The 24,014-nt window shown below is 40.0% G+C and overlaps 1 protein-coding gene across 1 annotated transcript in view; it reads right to left on the minus strand.

Annotated features, from left to right (window-relative positions):
• nphp4 (nephronophthisis 4) overlaps nucleotides 1-24,014 on the minus strand; it is a 229,400-nt gene that overhangs the window by 104,816 nt on the left and 100,570 nt on the right. The window contains exons 10-12 of the mRNA XM_050066031.1: nucleotides 11,711-11,929; nucleotides 11,015-11,144; nucleotides 4,652-4,704 (exon numbers count right to left, since the gene is read on the minus strand). Of these exons, the coding sequence (XP_049921988.1) occupies nucleotides 4,652-4,704; nucleotides 11,015-11,144; nucleotides 11,711-11,929 (402 nt within the window). The remainder of the gene's footprint in view (nucleotides 1-4,651; nucleotides 4,705-11,014; nucleotides 11,145-11,710; nucleotides 11,930-24,014) is intronic.

Here is a 24,014-nt window from a genome sequence, read left to right on the forward strand (position 1 = left end):
TAGCCACAGGGAGCTGCCCACTTGCAGGCTTCCACCGCCTTCGCTGCTTAATCAAAATGAGGGTCGATTTGTAGAGTTCATGGGTGCTGCGCTCCCACAGCTCCCAGCCCCTGTTGGTTCAATTTAAAAATGAGTCGACGATACAGACTGTGGCTCATATTGGCCCAGAGAGCTGACACTGTAACAGACCTGATCTCTCTCCTCCTCCGCTCTGTGGCACAATGTTAGTGTGTGTGTCTGTATCTGTGTGTGTGTGTGTGCGTGTGTGTGTCCCTGGCCTCATACTGAGAAAGCAGCATCCATCACAACTCCCAGCCTCCACCGGAACCTCCGCTCAGGCTGAAGGATGATGGTAACGGTAGCTTAGCTTAGTCAGGATGAGCAGACACACAAAATACACACACAGCGACACACACTGCTGGTACATATGGTTGATGTTGGTATTTTATTAAGAACGGGATGTGAGTCAGTCATCGTCGCCCACCTCAGATGCGATGGGTGGATGATTATGGTGCAGTTAAATTTATGACATAGTTATTGTAGGATTGATCAGTGCTATATCAGTTGCCTGCGGGAAGCCTCCAACATACACTGATGCTAATGTGACATTTAATCTGATTTAATGCAACTAGGCGTGATTATCATCATCAGTGCCGCTCCTATTTCCCAGGTTTCTGTGCTGATTTAACCGTTCCGTGATTGACACACATAGATATCTTGTTGTCTTTCACCAAGAATAACATTTTCAACAGACACACACCCACACACTTCCATTTTTCCTTTGCCAAGCCAGCTGCATACATAATCAGTAAAACTCTGGCTGCAGGATGTTTTGATAGACAATCTTTCTGAAATCTCATACAGGTGAGTCAAATGATTAAACGATGCCAATTATGCCTCCTAATCACATTATTGCCGAGAGATCTGGGACAGATAATGCATTATTCCTGACATTTTTACTAAAAACGCATACACGCTCGACCTGCAGTTTCTGTCGACAAACCAGACACAGCATGACTGTGGGTTAGTCAAGATTTATGAGCTTTGTCTAAAGAGCGCGGAAGGGGAGCTGCATCCATGTAGAGGGAACTGCTAGAGGGGCTTCCTGATCCTGTCATCCAGCCAGGAATCACTCCAGGTCAGCTGCTAACTGGATCCATTCATATCATTAAGTACAGGCAAGAGCCAGGCAGCATTTGCACACTTTCATGTTTTTTTCTCTCAGTGGTAAAGCAGAAGAAAAGACACGTTTCATCACTAATTCAGGATCACGGTCTGGAACAAAAATTCTTCTATGTGTATGCAGCCTTTATCTTTTCTTTATTTCTCTGATCCACAGTATTTATTGATTCTGAACATTTAATAGCGCACACAAGCAATATATGAAGCCTATATTGTGAAACACTTACAAAGGAACTTTTTTCAGATACCTACTTCACACTGTGAAGTATTTACATTTTTAATTTACACCTGAACATGAGGTGAGACATTTGCAGCTTTACCAAGAGCCTAAAGCTCTGAACACATTATTTCTAGAGAACCATAGTGAAAGGATCAAAATGTGGATCTACTGAGCAATTTAAATTGAATTCTTGCTTTTATGCAATAATGAATAACAGCTGTAAATAAAGCTGCAGCTGAGGAATGGTAAATGGTAAATGGACCTGCATTTGTATAGCGCCTTTCTAGTCATCTAGTGACCATTCAAAGCGCTTTTTACACTACGAGTCATGTTCACCCATTCACACTGATGGAACAGCCATCAGAAGCAATTTGCGGTCCAGATCTTGCTCAAGGATACTTCGACATGCAGCCTGGAGGAGCCCGGGATCGAACCGCTGATCTTTTGATTGGTGGACGACCCGCTCTACCTCTGAGCCACAGCCGCCCAGGAAGCAAATTATATATTATTAATAGATAAAGCTTGTTTTTTGGGGGGAATCTATTCACTGTTAAGTCAATAAAATGGCAAAGAAATATGTGAAAATACTCTTCAAAAGTTATCAAAGCCTGAAGATATGAATTCTATTTTGTCTGGCAGTGGTGAGAGATTATTCAATTTATAATTTACATAAAGCTGGTTTCACTTGATAAATGACTATATAGTATTTCACTGCTGGTAAGATGGTCTTTTTATAAAACTGGGCTGTCTATGCAGTGGAAAGGAAAGTACTTTTGACGGTGCAACATGAGAAAACCATTTTCGTTTGTTAAAAATTACAAATTACACAAAAAACTACTCAATTCAGTAACGTGAGTAAATGTAATTAGTTACTTTCCACCTCTGCACTTTAGGTATGGTGCCTCTGGAACCAAGAATAACCTTTCAGACATGGTACCTAGACCCTAGCGTTTCAACTGTAAACATAACCCTTAATTAAGGGCAGGGTTGTTGTTGGCTCCATCAGGCACCGGAGCCCACAGGAACAACACTCCACAACACCTTTTTTTTCTCTGTGTGAGCATTAGAATATATATGCAGTTCACATAACCCAGACAAATTTATATATACATATAATATAGGGATGCTTGAAATTCTCTCATTACCAAAAGTGTATGTCATCCAAGAGAGACAGTAAAAACTAATGGAATGCTCAAAGTTGTCACATTGAAGTGACATAAAAAAATGTTTGGAAATACGTTATTTGAACTCTGTTTTTAGCCTCATTGTAGCCTGTAGCTCTAACTGCCTCTCTGTGAACCGTGCTTACGTGTGCGCGCTTGCGTGAGACAGTGAGACATGGGCACCGCGTTCATGTGTGTTCACGTGCTTTCGCTGGTCTCATGCGCAAGCAACTTTTTATGGCGAGGCTTCAGGACACTTGGATCACTACAAACGAGACTCCGGGGGTTTTTCGGACCTAATTGTATTGTGGAGTTTTGCACAGCGGTGACTGGATCTTTGCTGTCAAACCACAAAAAAATGTGATGGCACAACAGTCTCCTTCAGTACATTATTCTATGCTTTCTTTTGATTTTCACATTGGCTAGTCATCCTGTTTAATTTGTCTTCTGATTAAATCAGAACCGTTGAAACAAGTTGTAGGAAGCCTCTGCAAGTCATTGGTTGCTGGCAGACACTCTGTGCTGCAATAAAATGGTTAATCAGCAGTGCCGTGCACTGTAGAGCCGATGCGCTGCTGGTTCTGCCGGCCTGAATAGAATATAATGTCTATAGCCTTACTGTTGTGTACAGCATTTATAGACTGAGCTGAGTAGTGATGCGCGGGTCGACCCGTAACCCGCGGGACCCGCAAATGAACCTGCGGGTCGGGCAGCAGTGATCGTCTGTTAAATCGGTCTGTAAATGATATTTTGATATTATTATTATAATCTATTAATCTATAATCTATTACTGTCATGGCATCCGAAGGTACTGATGCATTGAGCAGGTGACAGTCCGCGATCGTTTTCAAAACACACTTGTGTCACGCACTCCAAAAGAAATTTATTGTACAAAACGGGGGAAACAAACGTTGACAAAAATGGTTCCATAATTCATATTAAATTCAAAAGATAACGAAAAAAACAGCTACAAGTTAGAGGGAATAGTGATAAAGTGGTAAAACTTGGCATTGATCCACAGCCTCTGATGGATGCGCTCAAGCGTGCTGTGCGCACAAGCTCAGTTGGTAGGCGATACTATATTTTCACATTTTTAACAATGCAATTTAAAAGTTTTGAGTTTTATTGATAACCTACATTTACCAACAACAAAAAGACTACATTTAGCACCAAAAAAATATGTTGAAAAAAAAAAAAAAAAGTAAATAAAAAAACGAATATCGAATACCAAATTTTCATAACGAAAATTCGAATATCCGAATATTAGGGTACAGCCCTAGTGAGTAGATAATGGCTGAATTTTCATTTTTGGGTGCACTATCGCTTTAGAGATTCACTAATCAATACTTATTATACTGACAAGGGATCAAATGACAATGTGTGATATGATCATGGTGAAGCCACAGAAAATCATCAGCAGACTCTGTGGTTCCCCCAGCTCTGCAGAGCATTTTTGCCTCTTTGAGCTTATTGTTTTGGTTTTCAGAGTTTCAAACTCTGCTCCCATCAACCTTGTTTTGCTGTTTTTGGTAACAAAGTTTTGATAAACCCACTGTACACTACCTGCCAACCTCAGAACAACAGACAGACAAAGTCAGTGATGAGCTGGACAAGAAAGTCAGACATTTACTTTAGTCAGATCTACCACAACTGAGAAAAGGAGAGGGAATTCTGTATTAAGCAGACAGAAACACAGCTCCAAATGAATGTTAATCTTGTGTGTGCTGGATGTGTAAATAAATTACTGTGTGCCAGCTATAACTTCATAAGATGCTAATATGTCAGATGTTGTATTTTCAGCTTGTTCTGCTACTCTAAGTGGCCAAAAAAGCATACAGAAATCCCTTCATGCAGCTTTAAATGACAGATGATTAGCAAAGGTGATCCTGCATGGATGCACTGATAGCAGGAGTTTATTTTTTCTTCAAGAGAGAAATGAGTACAAAAGCAGCTACAACGCTTGCGGTGTAGATTTGCTTTCAGTGAAAAAAGGGAACACCAGACGCCCTTTTGTCACAGCTCTAGCTGTTTTAGCACTTAGGGTTTAGTCAGTACTTTAAGTTGTGTAGGTGACAAGGTGTCTTACCCCGGGGCCTTGAGGAGATTCTGGAGGGGAAGCTGGTGGAATATATTTCTGAGCTGAAAAACACAAGCAAAACAAAAGAAGATTTAGATGAAAAACAAACTGTATATCCACCTTGTAAAGTGTAAACTAACAAATAAGCATGAACTACATGTAACGTTTATCCCCTTTATGTGTTCTTGTTGTTGTCTACATCTGTACATCACTTGGCAATGTGCAAACAGCTCAGTTCAGTGTTTAACCAAGCTCAATTATCAACATGCTTCCCTAAGCTCTGAGTACCTGCCAGCACTGTTAATTGTACAGTGTGCTTAGACATTTAATGGAATATCAGCTTGTGAGAGGGAATGGAAGTTGACAGCATGATGTCATTTTTGCAGACTGCTTTCTTGTTGATTGGATTTGCACTCAGGTGGCTTCCTGAGGTATGAAGAATATATGGTGACAATGTGTACTGCATAACTTCAGCACAGTAAATAACTCCACTCAGCGCTGGGATACCAAAAGTACTTACAATCAGTGACGAATCTATCCAATTTCACACAGATCAGGAGGCAGAGTTGGATTTAGATGTCACACTGAGTTTAAAGTCTAACAATGCTTCCTGAGGTTTTTGGTTGGTAGCCATGGTAATACTGAAATGAAAGGCTTTCCGGCATCTCTTTGTCCTCCTCTCCCACTCTTTCTCGCTCTCTGTGCTGGGCTTGACTGGCCTTTTGGAAATTGCTTCAGTTGCCTGGGGTGTCTTACTGTAGCTCCCATCTGCTCAGACTACATGCACACAGAGTGGACACAGAGCAGAACGGTCTGGCTCTATGTCACAAAATGGGCTCTGGCATTCCCCCCTCCTCAACCCCCAGGCAGCCATTTTGTTTTTAGGGCTTTCCGTTTCCTCCCTGTTTTACGTCTCCGATGGAGAATGTGTTTCACCTCATTAGCTGGACTGACACGCAATTGGCTGTTAATTCATGATCAATGAGAGGCCTTCCTGACAGCTGGGCAAACTAGCAGATGTACAAGAGATGGATACAAGCACCTATATGTGCACAAGACACCGGGGATTGAGGAAGAATGTATTTAAATATGGAAAAACGATGCATCATTAAAATTCACTGATGAGCATCTGTGTCAAAACAGCAAGACTGCCTCCATATTTTACCCCTCCCAGTTTATCATTAAAGCAGCAAGTGATGTGTGATGGTTATGTAAACAGCCATGGGTGCTGTAGCTAAATTTTACATTAATGAAAATGTATGGACTCCATCCTCATGGCGGTGTCCATCATGACTAACTTAGAGGTTTCACATTTTTACGATGCCATGCACTAACTCTTCTGTCATTTCAGATTCTGTGTTCCAGTCATACACCATCACCTCCCCTGCCCACCTGCACACCTGTTCTCACTTGCCCATCAGCCCAGTTACATATTTATCGCCCCACTTCCATACATTCCCTGCCGCATCATCTACTGTCCTTCTGCCTCAGGCTGCATTCATACCAAATCAGGTGTTGCGGTGTTTAGCTGCAGGGTTGTGCAGTGGTGTGGGAGTGTCCCTTAAATGGCCCATTTGTGGGAAAGTGGAGGAGGAGACCACCTGTGAAAATCAATCTCACCATCTCTGCAACTGAGTATCTGTCTTTGGTAAGTTTGTTTATGTTTGCTTAAAAGCTCTGTAGAATTCCTTTTGATTATCGTTACTGTGGCATCTTTACTGCCACAAAAGACATGCGCACAAACAAACAAAGCAAGTTCTCTCCTTTGTAGGATAGTACACATGAGCTTGGGTTGAGTTTCTCTAAAATCTGATTCTGTTTCAACTCTTTCAACCCCTGCGGCCCCACCACCACAGCCTAGACAAACTACCCACATTCAAATGAATGTAAGTTCTGGCCATTTCGTGGCAACGCCTGATTTAGTGTGAATGCAGCATTAGCGTTCTAGCTATTTTCTCTGCCTGCCTGAGTTGTACCTGTTATGACCCCCAGCCTGCCTTTTGAACGCTCTCCAGCCTGATCTACTTATTGCCTCATTTTCCCTGCCAGCCTGGTTTTGACTTCTATTGTAATATACTGGTGTCAGAGAAATGCTTTTGGGTTCAAACCTGTTTTTCCTGAGCCTTTTCAAGAGGTTATGTGTGGCTTGTTTCTTTCTATCAAATGACTGATTCAAAGGTTGAAAAGTGCTGTGAGCTTTCCACACTAATAGATATACATGCATAAGGTTTGACTATCGAGGCTGTCACAAAATATTTACACAATGAGATTTTTGATTGCTAATTGGGTTAAGTAGAAGATTCAAATCATTGGTTGGAGACCCCTCAGCTGACGGAGGTTCTTCAAGTAGAGCAATCCTATTTATATGTTTGTGGAGGGATGTCGTTTTGGTCCCCAGATTGAGCTGCAGAGAGAGCACTCATCACCTTCACACTGCTCTCCAGTACAGGCAGCTGCAGACCCAGAGCCAGGGTGACTCTGAGTGACACAAAGGCAACAGCCCGGAGGCTTTGCCTGTTCAGGCTCTGAGATGAATATCTTCTGCCTCTTGATTAGATGTGGTGAATTTACAGCTCAATGAAACACAAAATACAGTCTGTAGCTTTTTATAATAGTGTTGTTGAACATTTCAGATCTGGTGTTAGCGTAGTTAGTATGCATTAGCTCAGGGGGCTAACCTTGACTTGTTTACTATATAAGGTGAACATCACTGTCACCCTGAATGTCTTGCTGGATTTGTTTAACATAATTCTGAGTCATGTGTAGTCCTAATATATAGTCATCAGTAATGCGGATATAATGATTACAATTCACTAGAATTGTATTTTATATGACTTCATGTGACAAATAAATTCATAGATTGACTTGATGGGTAAAGGCAAATAAAAGAACAGCCAGAACAGTCTGATGAGATCAGAAAATCACATCACTTCACTGTAATGCAGCCTATAAAACCAGGATAAGACAACACTTATATTTCTACATTTAAAATCTATGACGATATCTAATCTATTATCATTATATTGATATAATATTCATGTACTGCCTAGCCCTACTACAGACTGGCTATAAATGTCATATTTGTCTAAATAAGCTGTCTACAATAGAACGCAGCACACATACTGGCATGTCCATACGCCCATACACACAAAAACAAAGTCAAGGATGATTAAGGCGCTGAAATCAAAGAATGACAGAGATTCATGATACCATTCTCTTCTGAACACTAGCCCAAATAATTCAGGCTTCTTTGGCGATCCTCTGAGGACACTTGAACACTGATTAAAATGTCATTAATAGACTTTTCCAAAAGCCTTCTCCACACGCCCATGAAGTAGGCCCTGATCAACGCTATTCTTCTCTCCCAAGATAAGTTAACAGCATCATTAGTGGGGAAATCATCGAGTATACGACCGGGGTCCACTCAAGTTCTTTCTGCTGTCATGGGGATTGAGTGGCTGTGTGTAGTGTTTACTACACTTTTAATCAATTCACTGACAGACACAGAGCAAATCAGCAGTTTGGGCTTCAGTAAGAGATGCAGACAGTGGCACATCATTTATCTTTGGCTGTGAGCGGGATGTGGAATATTTAATAAGAACTTTGTTTCAGTGGGAGGCCTCTTTAAAGCTTGGGGTTCAGGAGTTATTTTTGGAAGGATATCGTGGAACGGTCATGCCTAATTGGGAGCGATGGAATAAAAATGCTTCTGTTAGAGAAATTCAGTAGCATATGCTGATAACCCCCTTAAAATCTGAAGGGGGAAAAAAGCAGAGACTTGGTTCAGGTTTATTTTCACATTCTTAATCACTGCACTTATAGAAAGCAAAGAACAGCCAATATGCGTAGTGACACAAGTGGCTGCTACAAAAATGTATTTGAAATGCACACTAAAGCTGTTCTGCTACAGTGATCTCACTTAAATGGATAAACAGTATGTCATTGTCACTGGGAGTCTTGTAATTGAGTCCAACGAGGTATATTTCTTTAGAAACTTTGTGATTTACCGGCACAACGATAAACAAAGTTTAAGGAAGCATAGAGAATGCGGAGAATCAAAGTTGGTTATAAAGGTTAGAAAAATTGTGGGGAGTCAGACTTTAGAATACAATCAATACATCAGAACATTATAATTATGTACACTTACACTCAGGGGAAGTGGGGTTTGTCGCACAAAGCAGGATTATGACTTCAGCCGGATGAGTAACACACAAAACCCTCTCAAATCTGGATTTCCAAGGTTTCTTTTCATTCCAGATACTAAAACAAGATTCTGCCAAGACCTCTGTAAGCCTGAGGGAACAGTGGCCTTTCTTTGTGGGATTACAGCAACAGTAACCACTGGTTTCTACTGTGTGTCAAAAGATGGATAATCATACAAAATGTTAAATGGCCCAAAACCCACTGCAGTTCACCACTGGATTACAGGGTGGTTTATGGGGGTGGGGGGAATTGATTCAGTCTAGTCTTGATGATAATATTGTATTGATACACAGATGCTAGGTATCAATCTTTTTATTACATATATTTTTTATGTTGGAAATACAAATTAAACTTTTGGCAGCCTACTGGAATAATAAGATCAATTCTCTTTTCAGTCTACCAGATACATTTTGCTGCAATAAAAATTACTGAAGTGAGATGAACAGACTGAAAACTTCATCTTTTAATATAACAGATGTTGACAAAGTTTTCTTTTGGGGACATAATTTGAAGTTGAAAAATTGTAATAGATTGCAATATCTGTTATTGCAGTATTCAGCATATGTGGGAGATCTGGTGATTCCCACTCCTCATGGTTTAATAAATAACCGTGAAAATCTAAATACAGGTTGTAAATGAGCGAGAATTCCCAAGGCTAAGAATTCAACCCTATGTTCAAACTGTAAAAATATTTGCTGCCACTTTTTTATTTCATTACATAATCTGAGAGGAAATATCATGCTTTACGTACTTAATTATTTGCTTTTCACCAAGAGGCAGAAACAGAATGAGCAAACTAAGGACTTAAAATATATTAGTTACGTGTGATATTCTGTCAAGTTTATGCTCATGTTTGCGTCCACTTCCTGTTTTATATTCAAATGTGCTCTCGTTGTGTTTAGTGTTTCTTTTACTTCCTGAGTTTTCCCGCCTTTGTTAATCACCTCATGTGTTTCACCTGTGTCTTGTTCCACTCACCTGTGTGTACTTAGTAATGAACTCTTATGTATTTAAAGCCCAGTGTTTCCCCCATTCAGTTACCAGAGTGTCATTGTCGCCCCAGTGTGTTCATTTCCTCGTGTTTGATTCCTTGGTTTGTAAAACACTAAATAAATCTGGGGATCACATAAGTAATCTGAAGGGGTCATGAATGTGTATGCTGCATTAGCAGTCCTGTTGTGGCATTCCACTTAAAACCACAAAAGTAAACTTCACAGTGGTGTAAGAGAAAAAAGCTAAGGGATCATCAAAGTAAAGGGATTCATCCTCTGGGATACATGAATATCTGTTCAACATTTTGTGCCAACTTGCCCAGTAGATGCAGATATTTCATAGAATAAATTAAAACTCTGACCTGCTGGCGGCAAAGCTGGAGGATAACCAAAGTAATTGGGATTAATCCTCTGGACATCATGAATGTTTATACAAAATTTCCTGGCAAACCACCCAGTGGCTGTTGAGATATTTCAGTCTGAACCAAAGTAGTGGACCAACTGACACGCCAACATTGCCATTCCTAGAGCCAAAGACTTGAATAGGATACTGAATAATTTTGGTACTAATACGAGCTATCACTGACTAAAAATGAAAATAATTAGAACATCTATTCGTATTCACCTTTAAAGACACAATTTAGTGAGTATCTAAAGAGTGAAAGTACTATGTTGAGGCCAAAGTTCCTCTCTCAGGGCAGACATGAGCATGAAGACGCAAAGTCAGTCCTGTTCAAGATCAAGAGGCCCTAATGGACTGCCAAAGTCTTCTCCAAGCACTTTGAGTTTATCCTTTTATTCCCCTCAGACCCCAATCATGAAGCGTTCTAATCATGCAGAGAGCAGGTGGTGCAATTGAGATAACACTGCAGAGGTGGGGGCTGCATCATATGCAGAGGACAGGCTGTGTTTGGTGCTTGCTGCTTAGAACTTTGGCTGATTACACCTGGGTGTTGCCGCACACTTGAGGTGCGCCCAGAAAACAATTTGCAGAAACAGACCACACACTTTCCGTTCCAATGAAGAAAAAAGGGAAACAAAACTGTGGGTCCTTTTTAAGCAGTAAAAAGCCTCTCACATCCTTCTTGGAGGAAAACTCTTACATTAGCGTGCTCCTATTCCTTTCCAAGTAATTAATTTATGTACTTAAAAAGCTATTATGGATTACATGATTTACCCTGTGAAGGTGATGAAGGTGATTTTCTCTGACGTGACACATTCTCCTGCTTTGTCTTCAGAGATGCCTTTGGGCTCGATGCCTTCCTTTCCAGACTGGACGACAGCCGAAACGTTATGGTATCCTTCGCCTGAGTGAGAGGAGAAAGTTTCACACATTTCAGTAACACAAAAAAAAAGCTGTTGGAGAATTAACAGTTCACATTGTGCAATGAAGGACACAACTGGAATGAATGGGATAGCAGACAGAAGAGGGAGATATGTGTCGGTGACGTGTAGTTATTTTCAACAATCTGAGCTGTGTGAAAATTCACAGCTAAAGTGTGAAAAGTTAAGTCATCACAAGATGACGACTTTTGCACCCTTTGAAATGCTTGATACCGTCACTAAAAAGATCTGACTTGCAGACAATTATTTCCCTACAAGTGTGCTGTAAACTGTGATGATGATTTACAGTGCAGAACTTTAAAGGATGATGTAATCTGACCTTGTGCTGTATAAGGGCGTACCAATGGAGACAGCTTATCTTAATGCACCACATAATGCCCCAAAAAACAATTTAGGTAATGTGAAAGTTTTTGTCTTATGGGAAACATCTGTGTGAGTGCTGAAAATAGCACCTTGTCTTAACACCGTTCAATGCATTCTTTACATTTTGTTCCTTCGACAAAGACATGTCTCTGTGCTATTGTGCTACCTGAGCTGTGCCTGGAGCTGCGAGTGGCGCAGGGCTCTGAGTTTTGGCAGACATCTCTGTGCTGTAGACCATGACTCCGTGAGGGTTTGGCTTTGCACCTCCTTGCAAAACAAGCTGTATCTCTTCCCCCTTCCAGTCAGCTGGCTCCTGGAAGGGGCACCAAATCCCCCAACGAAGGCACTGCAAGAAGGCCGCTCGGGATGTGGAGGTGGCAGACAGCTGTGTGATGGAAAGAAGACACGAGATCACAGGGCGTTCAGACCCTGACGTGATTATTACTGATTTCATATACGGAAACAACCTTGATTAACCTTTCTATAACTCCACAGAGAAATAATAATATTTAAAGTAGCATACAAGTCTTAGTAGTACTTGATTTTTGCTTTCAAATATGCCCTACAATTCTGTTCCAATAAACCCACGGTCAAATACTTACATTTTTCATTAGGTTGAATGCGCAAGTATGGATTTAGGAGAATATTTGACTGAATGTGTTTGGTTTTTTTTAATCTAAAAGAAATGTACAACTAGTAATGCAGCAAATCAATGACATACTGCCACTCTAAACATGTGCAAATAAAAATGCAGAAGAAGAACAGTTTTGTTACCATGGTCACAATATAGAGCCTGGAGTGTGTCAATAATAATCACAGTGTTTAACCAGACACCATCTTGCAGTGGGATCACTTCAGCAATACACAACTTAAAATGAATGTCGACGAGAGTCATAAATTGGGAGACCAATGGTTCTTTCCCTACTTTCAACCCCCCCTTCTTCTTGTGCCTTTGCTCATCCATCAAACTATCAACACATCTGTGAAGTTTCATGGCTGCATCTCACACAGTTGTAATATTATCATGTTGACAAAATCTGTCCACAGAGAGACCCAAACAACTGCCAAAGTACTCAATCCTACAACAATAGGTGCCACCAGGGCCACGTTTTGTGATGATGACACTCACACACAAACTCACAGACTCACAAAGTAAAAGCAATACCAGTCGTATGCTGGTAAACATAGGCACTTAATACATTAATCAATTTAATCTAGAGGAACATCAGAAACTGATTATGCATCAATAAACTCAAAATAAAATATCTATTAAATTTCATTCAGTATTTCAGTTCATGATTTTATTTCCTCTATCACAAAATTAATCATAAAAAGCTTTCAAACTTGACTTTATAGTTCTACTTTTGTTATTCTGCTGTCCTATCATATTCAATTTCACATTTGACCGCTCACTGAATTCCCCCTACAAACAGTGATTGTTAAATCATAGCAACTGTAACTAGGCGCCGCAGGTCTGTCGGGCTTTGGATTCCTCCATATGCTGAAGTAAAGTGCATGGGGCTGTAGTGAGGAGATACTCAGCATCTTAAGAGTCTTTTTTAATTGCACAATTTTGTTTGCTATTTCTGAATAGCAGACCATTGCTATGGATGCAGTTTTGATCATAGGCTATAGTGGAAGCAAGGAAATCATTCTTAAATCAACAAATTATTGAAATCATTGAAAAAGATCAGGTTTACAACAGTATTTGGTTTATTTCACCATAATGACCAGCTAGGTGTACATCATTCCTTACTTATTGCTTTTCCAAAATCAAAAAAACAAGAGCAAGGAATGATTTAAAAAGCGTGACATAAGCCACTCCTGTTAGTATGCCTGTTTAATTAGTTACCTGCGGTGGCTTTACTATCGAGGCGGAAGTTTAGAGTGATCTAGGTGGCTCTGTTCTTTCCAAAGACGCATCTATATATGACTGTGTACACACACCTTATTATGCAGTCTCCGTATCATGATGGCTTTAATTAAAAATTAGCTGTCATTCTTGCATGCTGTGTGCCATATAAAAATGCACGTCCAACCTACAGAGCAGCAGCAAGAACTCTGATTGTACAGCTGACTTGTGTTGGCAGGAGTCGTGTGTCAGCAGTGGCACACTCCGGGTTTCATACCAGAAACCCTAAAAATGTTAATTTGAGAATTTTGTGTGAAACATAATGAACATATGGAACGACAATGGGAGAGCTGCTGCAGGGTGGATTTGAGAAGTTTCTATCCTTCCAAGTATTTGTACTTAAAGGAAGTACTTTTCCTTTAAGCAGTTACTTTTTCCATACCATCCCATTCATATTGAAACACGGGTGATGCCATGCAGCATCAGGGAGTCTGATGACAGTTGTTCACAGCATGGAACAGCAGCAGTTTGCAACCCGATGAAAAACTTCCATTAGATTAGTAGTTACTGCATTTCCGGGGTTTAGTCAGACATTGTTACAATTAAAGTTAAAGTGCAAAGAAACTATATATTACCGGTGTGAAAACTTAATTTTGAAAGCAATATGAAAACAGGTCACATTTTCTACAAAGCTTTGATACTTACGTACTGCAGTGAGTGCTTTTTACCACCGCCTACAATTCTATATAGTGGTCAATGCATTAGGGGCACTCAAAGAGTCAAACATACAGTTTAGGAGCAGTTTGTAGTGTCTGAACATGATTTACAATCAGTCCCACTGCACCTCTTCTCCAGCCATCCCAGGAAAAGTAAAAAAAAGCATTTTGTTTTAAATGATCCACAGGGGATTTGGAGGTTTTGCTGAATCGATTAATAAGCTGGTCAGCCTCAGACAATTGTAATCAATCATAGACGGGAAGGTATAGAATACACAACGAGCTGGCAAGTCCACATCGTTCCGAGACAAAGTAGAGCATATAGTGGTTCAGTCAATGCTTACATTTCCCCTGAGCACATTTTTTACATGTAACACCATAATCCAATACTATAGGCCATCATTCATTTACGTACTGCCTTTATTCTAAATGTCATGCAGTGCCTGTTGTGGTGGTAGTATGGAAAACAGGAACTGACTGCAGTAGTCTTGAAGGAGATTCTGTTAACAGAGATGTTCTTTCAGTGCAATTAAAGCATGATGTCAGTAATTCAACTACTTACATGATAATTATTTTTTCATTGTCACCTTTATTTGATAGATGAAAGTGTAAAGGCACGAAAATATTTCTAAAGGGCTCTTAAAGGGTTTATGACATCTGAAAAAATGATGAAATTCTGTACTGAATTCTTCAAATTCTTAGTCTGACTCACATTTAAATATGGCAAGATATAGCCTTGAGATGCAGTACTTTATGGTCTGTCCAGGTATACGATAACTGCAGTGGCAATACTAACAGCCAAGAGGAGTAGAGCCTCTTTCCCCCAAATTCACACCAGACTTGAAACTTCAAGCTCTGTAACCGCCGTCATTGTCCTCAGAACCAACTGTCCCTTTCAGCAGCAGTCTGAGCAGCTGAAAGGACAGTGGACAGAAAATGCAGTCTTCACTCGGCTAAATAATATAAAAAATGAAATGGACAAAAACATATTTCCACAAGGAATATGCAAGATGAAAAAGTTGTTTTTCTTTATTGATTCATTCATTCTATTTCTCCCTGTCACCACAGCTCTATATGCCCAAAGAAAGTGGACTCTTCGTAGTGACATACAGTAGTTCACTGGCTTTGAAAAACTGGAGTTATGTGTGATATCACATGCAACATTCATAGCTAATTTAGTGAGGACCAAGAGACTGAATAAACATTGCACACAGATATCATCAGCTGCCTGTGAAGATCAAAACTAATCACAGAGGTTAAAGTCTTTAACTAGGAGCCAGTGGACAGCAGGAGGTCATCCACAGCCATCGCCGAAGACGATCTTTGAACAAATGGGTAATAGTCTTCCCTCCATGTATGACCGCCTATTATAAAATAACCAGTGTTCCTTTTTAGGTCATGTGACAACTGAGCTATCTTCATTAAACTCAGTAAACTCCATTTACGCAGGTCAACAGTTGAAACCTCCAGTTATGATTTTCTTTTTAAGTAGTTCACATCTTCACAACATACAGATGGTAGATTTATGGCTTTGAGCAGCTGTCAACAGAGATAACATTTCTCTTGGCACACAAAACAATAAAGGAGATCCAGAGCATTAAAAAGAGAGATGATGTGGACTGATTCATGTGAAGCACAGTGTTAGTTCAGGCACAGCCCTGAAGTCACGCTTATATTGTATTGATTGGCATCAGCTGTTTGCAGTGTGCCCCTGGGCTCATTCACTATGAATCCAGTAACATCCAATCACACTGATGCAGATCCATACAGCACGGAACAATATAACCTTACACATATTACTGTACCTCTGATGATCAGAGTATGTAGTATTACAGGGTTGTTGTTATAAAAGATTTGTTATCTGTGTCTTTTAGCCTCATAGATACGGGTTAGACAGGACCTGCCACACCTACTTTTAGGTTCAGGCTGTTTGTATATTCAACGTTGTGAAGCACTGTTATGTTTAAGCACAACAACTACATAATTAGGTTTAGAAAAAAATATCATGTTAGGTCACTTGAAACAACAGTCTCTCGTGACAATGAGTCAGCACTGACTTTTGGTTTCACACGAGACACAAACCCTGCTCTCCTGGGCAGAAGTCCTGTGTTTGGTTGACCCATAAACCACCTCATTACTCCCATCTGACACAGACTTTCTTGCTCTTTATACTACATTACCCGACTTCCTCTTTTGCTCCCACCATAATTATTTCAGCCACAAGAGGTCTCGGTTTAACAATAAACAATAATAGCCAACATGATAATGACCTTCTGAACCTAATAGCAAGTGTGGCAGGCCCCTTCTTAACCATATGTGTGATACTTATAACTACTGATAATGACCATTTAATGGCCTGCTAACCGGCTGGCAGAATATTACTTGCTGCTATGATTCATAGAGAGCCCCCTCAAACAGCAGAGCATTTTCTGCCAAATCCGAATAACTATTTGCTAAAAATGGCCAATTCTTTTTGGTTAAAAAACCACATAAATATGGTGTTCTAGATTGGCCATTAGCAGTGGGGGGAAGGGTCTAGGAAATTAATTAATTTTAAGTCCACACCAATGTGTAGCTATGCAAACATAGTGGTTTTGCCTGGGTTTTAAGAGTGGTGCGAAGTAAAGCAAATTAAAAACAAACTACAACGCTGGGTGATATTGAGCAGATCTGTCGATTTAGAACAGCGTCATTAGCAACGTCCATCTTGTCTATAGTGGTCGGCATTGTTGTTATTACTCCTCACTGGTTCCCTCGCACTGCTTGACAATACTTACTTACAACAGCAATCAGCCTGCCCGTGGCACTGATATGCTAATCATTAGTTCTCTTGTGGCGTTCGTTAGTTTTTGTTTTTTCAACCAAGAAAAAACTGTTTCATGTCATTATGCAAGACAAATCTATCAACATGGTGGAGTGGGCGGATACAAAGGTCTGGACCCTGGTAAGGAGCCAAGTGGACTGCACCACAGTACATTTCTTCCTTAATGGACAAAAGACATGCAAGGTGTGCCGGCCTGGTCAGCTGGAGCTATTTTGTGAAACCCAACCACTTTTGATGAAAAAAAAAGTCCAACAAGTCCTTCACACTAAATGACACAACAGGTTTGATGTTACTGTCTTTTAAAATGATCTAAAAATCAGCCTTCATTTGATTGTTAAAGTTTGGATAAATAAAGTCATTAACTAAGGTTGGGGAATGATAATGTTGTGACACCAACATTGACTGTTGGTACAAAAACCTGAAATAAACATCAGTCTCCGGTCAACAGTCATTATTCACACAGCCACAAGAGGTCCTTTTCAGGTAAACGAAAACAGACATAATTTCAGGCTTTTGAACAAACAACCAATGCTGTCTTTGTTTTTCTGGTGAGGGCAGTTTCAAAATGTCAGATTATTATGCAAAGTAACCTCGCTGTCCGGTTAGCTTGCTAACAAAGCCCAAAGTCAAGTATTCAGATAGGTTAATGGAGCTGACATTTTGCACACTACAACTAATAGTGCACTTCAGCAGGAACTAAGAGCGCTAAAGGTGTAAAGGTTGGTGACAGGTGAGCCTCCTGTTTTAAAGCAGACAAATCAGAATATTTGCTTTATTTCTAATACAAATGGACAGATAATATTAACAATGTCTTCAGTTTCCAGTAAGGTGTTGGGCTCGTCTTTTCGATTTGTGCCACAGCTATAATGACTATATGCATACAGAGTGGTCAGTCTTACACAGAGTATTATTGTTGCCCAAGCAACCTAGAGCGATCATTATATATCTGTTATGTACATCTAAGCAGACCTCTTCAAAGCTTCATACATTTCAAGCAGCCCTAGATGCAGATCAATTCTCCATTCCTCTCGAGAGAAAGTTGGTTTCAGACTATAATTTTACCCCCAAGTAGCACAGACATTAACAGCTATTTATTTGAATTGTAACTCCAGAAATTTATGGCAGCCATAAAACAGATAGCAGCATATTCCCCCTTGAGGCACTGCCTGTTTTTCCATCTCATGGGGTAGAATTAATAAGATGCTTTATATGAAACATTCAATCAAACAAGTCTATTTTCAAAGGGATGATTTTGTAAAAATGATCCAACTAGAGAAAGATCATTTTATGGCACAGAGAGTGGCCAGTAAAGATTGTGAGACAATTTATCTAATGTGTCACTTTTTTTTCTTCCGAGCACTCTCCGTCTTCAACATGTCTGTGCTCTCATAGAACATGAGGAAAAGAGCAAAATGATTGTCTGGCACATGACCCAACACTCACTTCTTGTATTATTCAATGAATATATTCAGTTGCAGGGAGGAATCGGGAGCAGAAATGCCAGCTGAGCTCTGAGAGAATGAGAGAGACAAAGGAGCAATCAAGGGCCTCTTCTACAGGGACGCCTACAGCCTAGGAAAGAGCTTTTATCTGTCCGACACTCAATGCTTATCACACACTTTCAGTCTTCCAATCATAGGAAACTGAGAATGACTCTATGTTCAAAATTGCACTGAGTAACTGCGAGTGAGGATAAAAAGGAAAAGACACAACTGCGAGCCAAACACTCATCGAAACTTGCAAGCATGTTTCACCATAGCTACACATCTTGCTGTGTGAAGTGAACATCCATCCATCCATCCATCAAACAACTAATAACTTATTAATGGTCAAAATGGAGGATCTTTCAAGAAAAAAAAAAAAATCTGTGATCACAATGGCACTTAAACATGCACAGCACAGAATAAGAATTCCCTTTCAGACGCAAAGCTGTTAACGACATGAATCACTCGTGATTTCAGCGCAGTGGTTTTAAAGTGCTTCTGAACAAAGTGATCTACATATGAACTGCATAAAGCGCTGACAGCTCGGGCTGGCAAACAATGGGACTGAAGGAATCTCAAAGAGAATCCTTATTTGTGGTTTGAGTAAACAAACAGGGATAATAGTTTCATTCAAAGCCTGGCAGAATATTCACATTATGCATGTAATCCTTGTACACAAACAGTCCTCAACGTTCGAAAGCATACATGAGCTTAAGAACAACAATACGCAGTTTCTTGATTATATGACAGCGGAGATCAGTGTCACATCTTCATACGAGTGTAGGTGGTTTAATGGAATCGTGGTACAGATGCAGTGCTGTAGGAGGTAGTTAGCTGATGTATGCATGTGTTAAGGCCTCCAGTGAGAAGAAAGTTGCCTGGAGGGTCAGGCACATCGACTTGTTCTGAGCACCACAGTAACTCAGTGAGTCTTAATCAATTGCAAAGCCTGCTGGTGACAGCAAAGAGACATCAAATCAATGACATTATATTCCAGTGGAAATAAAGTATGACTTTTTGCACTTGCGCTGTTTTGGGCAGGAAACATTTGAATTAATCAGGGAATTTGCCATTTGAATTGAAAGTTGCTTTTAGAACTGCTTGCTGTGGCACTGGTCATTATGTCGGACAAGGCAGAATGATCAATAGCCAATTTCCCCAACGTGTGATTACGCTGTTGATTTGAGTGTTAAAGGCTATATTTAAAATAAGAGTCATTAACTTTCACTCGGAGAGCAACCAAGCACTTGTTTCAATAGTGCACTTGGGAGAAAAAATAGAAACAGTAGCCTGAGGCAAAAACAAGGAAGCAGCAAACTTTTTCATAAAGTTGTACTGAAAACAATAACAGGCGATGTCACTGCACACATAATTGCTCCAACTGGCAAAGCGTTTTCTAAGGGAAGAATCCATCAACCTTGTTTAGAAGTGTAAAATATATAATGATGCAGCATCTCAAGAAAAATAGAAAAAAAAGTGCCTCTGTTTCAAACATACTACGGGGTGGAAGCAAAGATCTCATGTCTGTAACCTGGAGCAAGAAAAGTAATCATCAAACTTTTGGGGGGGGGGGGGGGGACACACCGTGGAGAGGGAGAGAAAAAAAGAGGAAATTATCAAAAGGTGACAGACGGCGAGTTTTGCACATCAAAGACAGCTGAAACTCCATTTCCCAGCAGACGAGAAGAACTGGAAGCAGAAACACAACCAGTCCAATTCAGCACCACTTACTAACTGAAAGGGGTATGAAAGGTCGCTTCTTGTACATAAAAGTAAAAACACCACTGATTTTAGAAACAGCTTCCATTTCAGAGCTGCTATTGCTGTTATATTCAAGTATGTATAGTAATATGTATATATAAAATATATAAAAAAGGCCAAGTTGGTGATAAGCTGAGATAAAGCAATTTGCAGGAACATCGTTTTAGAGGAGCTCAAAGAAAATGGCAGGACGTTCAGCGACTCCAGGCTCTCTGGAGTACAGCAGGAATTAATCCTAAATTAGGGGGATGTGAGCATTGATGGGAGACGGAGTCTGACAGTTATTACTATTACCTCAGTCTGTTGGGCTGTTCAAGTCATTATTTCAGCCAAGACCCTGTGACAGGCACCGGCCCACAGCTCCCGCTACTTATTCTCCACAATGAGATGCCCTGGAGGAACTGAGGGAACATGCACCGAGATCATTAACTTAAGAGCGCTAAACCACTCACATTTTCATCCATCTGCACAAGAAGTCCAAATGAACCCAGCTCTATTCAGCTCACCAAGGCCAAATATGGCTCGGGAAGAATTGCACTCAGTCTCAGATCTTGTCTTTATTGATGGCAAAACTTCAAGGAGATGCTCATGAAAGGCATGTTCACTGCTCAGGCCAATTTACTGTGAATGTAAAAACTTTTTTTTTTTTCTAAATCTGCAGTTCGATGCTCATCCTCTAAAAAATCTGAGGTCATGCATAACTATCATTAAACTGCATATGTAATTAACAAATTATTTATGTTGTGATTCAGGATTTAAGACTTACTTGATCTTATTCTGGAACATTTTTAAAACATCAAACTGGAATATACTGCAGTAGAATGTTTCAAGCAATTTTTATGTGCATTTAAAAGAAATAACAGTATAGACAGAGACCAAATACTTGCTCAGGATAAACGTTTTTAGCGGTTTTATGGATGTTAATGTCACTTGGTTGGTCTGCCACCTTGATCCGGATTGTAACATCTCAAGAAATAAGAGATGGATTACCATGTAATTTTGTGCAAAGTAGGGCTGCGTGATCTGGAGAAAGTAAAATTTCACATTATTTTTGACCAAATACCTTGGTATTGATATTGCGACAATTACTTGTTCCCATGGACTGTGGGTATCTTCTGATCTGATCGCCAGTTACATGATTGGCCACCACAGGGTGAGGTCAGGTTGCATTTCTCAAAACGTTTGCCCCACCACCACTGTAGCCAAGATGCACTACCCATATTCAAATCAATGGGAGGACTGGCGTTTTTTGCCGCAATGTCAACTTGGTGTGAATGCAGCATCAGCGTTCCAGCTATTTTTTTCCACATGCCTAAGTTTTACCTGTTATGACACTCAGTCTGCCTTTTGAACTCTTGCTCTCCTGCCTGATCCCCTATAAGCTGGCCTCGTCTCCCCTTACTGCCTGGTTTTGACTTTTGCCTGTTTTTGACCTCAAGTAAACTTTATATTTTATTGTCTGATCTCAGAGACGTGATTTGGGGTTTCAACCTGTTTACCCTGAACTTTAAAGAGGTGACAAGTGGCTTGATTCTTTCTATCAAATGACTGATCCAAAGGTTGTGAAGCACAGTGAGCTTTCCAACTGATAAATATACATGCATCAATGACATGAATTGTGTATTTCAGACTAGGGTTGTAAAGGAGCCATCCACGGTGTAAAATGTGTGTAAGTTTCTTATTTGTCCTGTAGGGGGTTCCTGTATTGTCATGGATGTCTGCCAACATAGATAGGAACCATTCATTGACAGACAGGTGTTGCTAGACGGGGGAGCACACAAAGTTTTTGACCACAACACCAGGCCACTTTAAGTGAGGTGTATGGTGCTCTGTGTATTGGTGAAAATGTGTGTATTTGAATGGTTTATGGACACAGATTCATGAATTATGCAAGTTTCATTCAAGACTACAATGGTGATAAATAAATTATGCATCAAAGAAGAAGAACAAGTGGACGCTTTGTTTTCACCTTGGTCGGTAAGGTCAGGCGAGCACGTCAATTACTAAGTAGCCTGTCTCTGCAACACCTCAGTGGCTTTACATTTAGGCTTAGCCGCCATAGGTTGGGCGATGAGGAGGAAATCAAATATCACAATATTTTTTACCAAATACCTCGATATTGATATGCAACGATATCGTAGGGTTGACTATCGGTACTTTCACAAAATATTTACACAATGAGATTTTTGATAAATAATCATCAAGTAAATAATAGAGGAGCTATTAACAGTCTGGTAAATTCAGAAAATGACATCACTTTACTGTAATGCAGCCTTTAAAACCAGGAAAAGACAACACTTACGATATTTTGATATCCAAAATATACAGGGTTTCATGTCATGATATCGATATAATATCAATACATTGTCCAGCCCTACTACAAAGGTTCATAGATCCCAGGTGATCCCCTGATGTTTCCTCTAGCGCCACCAGCAGGTTAACATTTCAAGTATGGAGTAAAATGTCATCAAATGTCATACAGACATCTGTTCCGCACAGGATGAATTGAAATGACTTTTGTGATCCCTTAATTTTTCCATCACCACCAACCTCATCATCAGATCCAAATTTCAATCTGTCCAATACTTTGGTTTATGGCCAAATACCTACAAAATGACATTCCAATCAGGCTCAGCTGTACTTCCTGTTAAGTGTTAGCATGCTAACACACTAAACTGAGATCTTGAGTATGGTAGGCACTACCTGCTGAACATGTAATCATTATAACCACTACCATCTTTACATTTACTTCACCAGCAATCTCTAAGGATCAAAAATTGATCCTCAACATTTATCAACCTTATAATCTGCTTTAATTATAATGAGCATCACAGCCTCATAGAGTCACTAGCATGACCGGACCACTGTAGTCTTGTTTGCTTTTTACATTGTAGAGAAAGGTGCCACAAACTAAAAAATAGATTCACCTTCAGACATACGTATCATTAAAGCCTGTTTCAATCATCAGCATCAGTAGCTTCCTCATTTAAAATAACAGGGGTGCATTTAACTGAGAGCAGTAATATAAAGTAGCTGAGATGATTATCAATCTCTCATCAGAGCAGCAGATCATGCGTACACCCTCAGATGAAAATTTAAATCACCTGAAGATAATGATAATGCGAAAGATGACAAATGACTGCCAAATCACTTGATGAAAGTAAATGATATTAGGCGTACATGCAAGATTAGGTGCACATTGTACAGCGACGACTTCCTTTTCCATAAAAATCTGTCAACGTAATATCTTATCCATACGGTCTCAAATTAATCTTGTGATGATATTTTCATCTTTGTTGCATGAGTACATTTTTACAAAACATCACAGCCTATCAGACTCGAAGTCTGCAGTATATCACTGGTCTGCTCATGCAATCTGACTTGACATTTTGCAAGCAGGTCTGGCTCAACCAGTTTAACATGGGAAGTAATAAACATAATGAAATAATGAATGCATAAATGTGATATTAAAGACACTTGATATATGTAATACACTACTTGTTCAGGTACATTGCCTTCAGATTTGTAATGAAACCTGTTAAATCACACAGTTTCTCTAGGATAAAGTGGATGCCAGAGGGCAGAAAGGACTGCTGCGTTACCGAAAGGCAAATGACAGAACTCTAATGACTTTGGGCACAGGCAGGAGAGCAAATACACAAATGTTTTAGTCAAGTGCCTTTATTGAGTCTCCAACAGAACAGCATGAGGGAAACATTGCTTTCTATGCTTTGCTACGTGGAACATGGCAAATGATGGCTAAAACAGAATTTTCCACAGCTGCTCAGGCCTCAAATGGCCCCAAAATGCCACTGACCACTTTATACAACTGC

The sequence above is a fragment of the Epinephelus moara genome, chromosome 16 (assembly GCF_006386435.1).
Source record: "Epinephelus moara isolate mb chromosome 16, YSFRI_EMoa_1.0, whole genome shotgun sequence".
Taxonomy (NCBI): Eukaryota; Metazoa; Chordata; class Actinopteri; order Perciformes; family Serranidae; genus Epinephelus; species Epinephelus moara.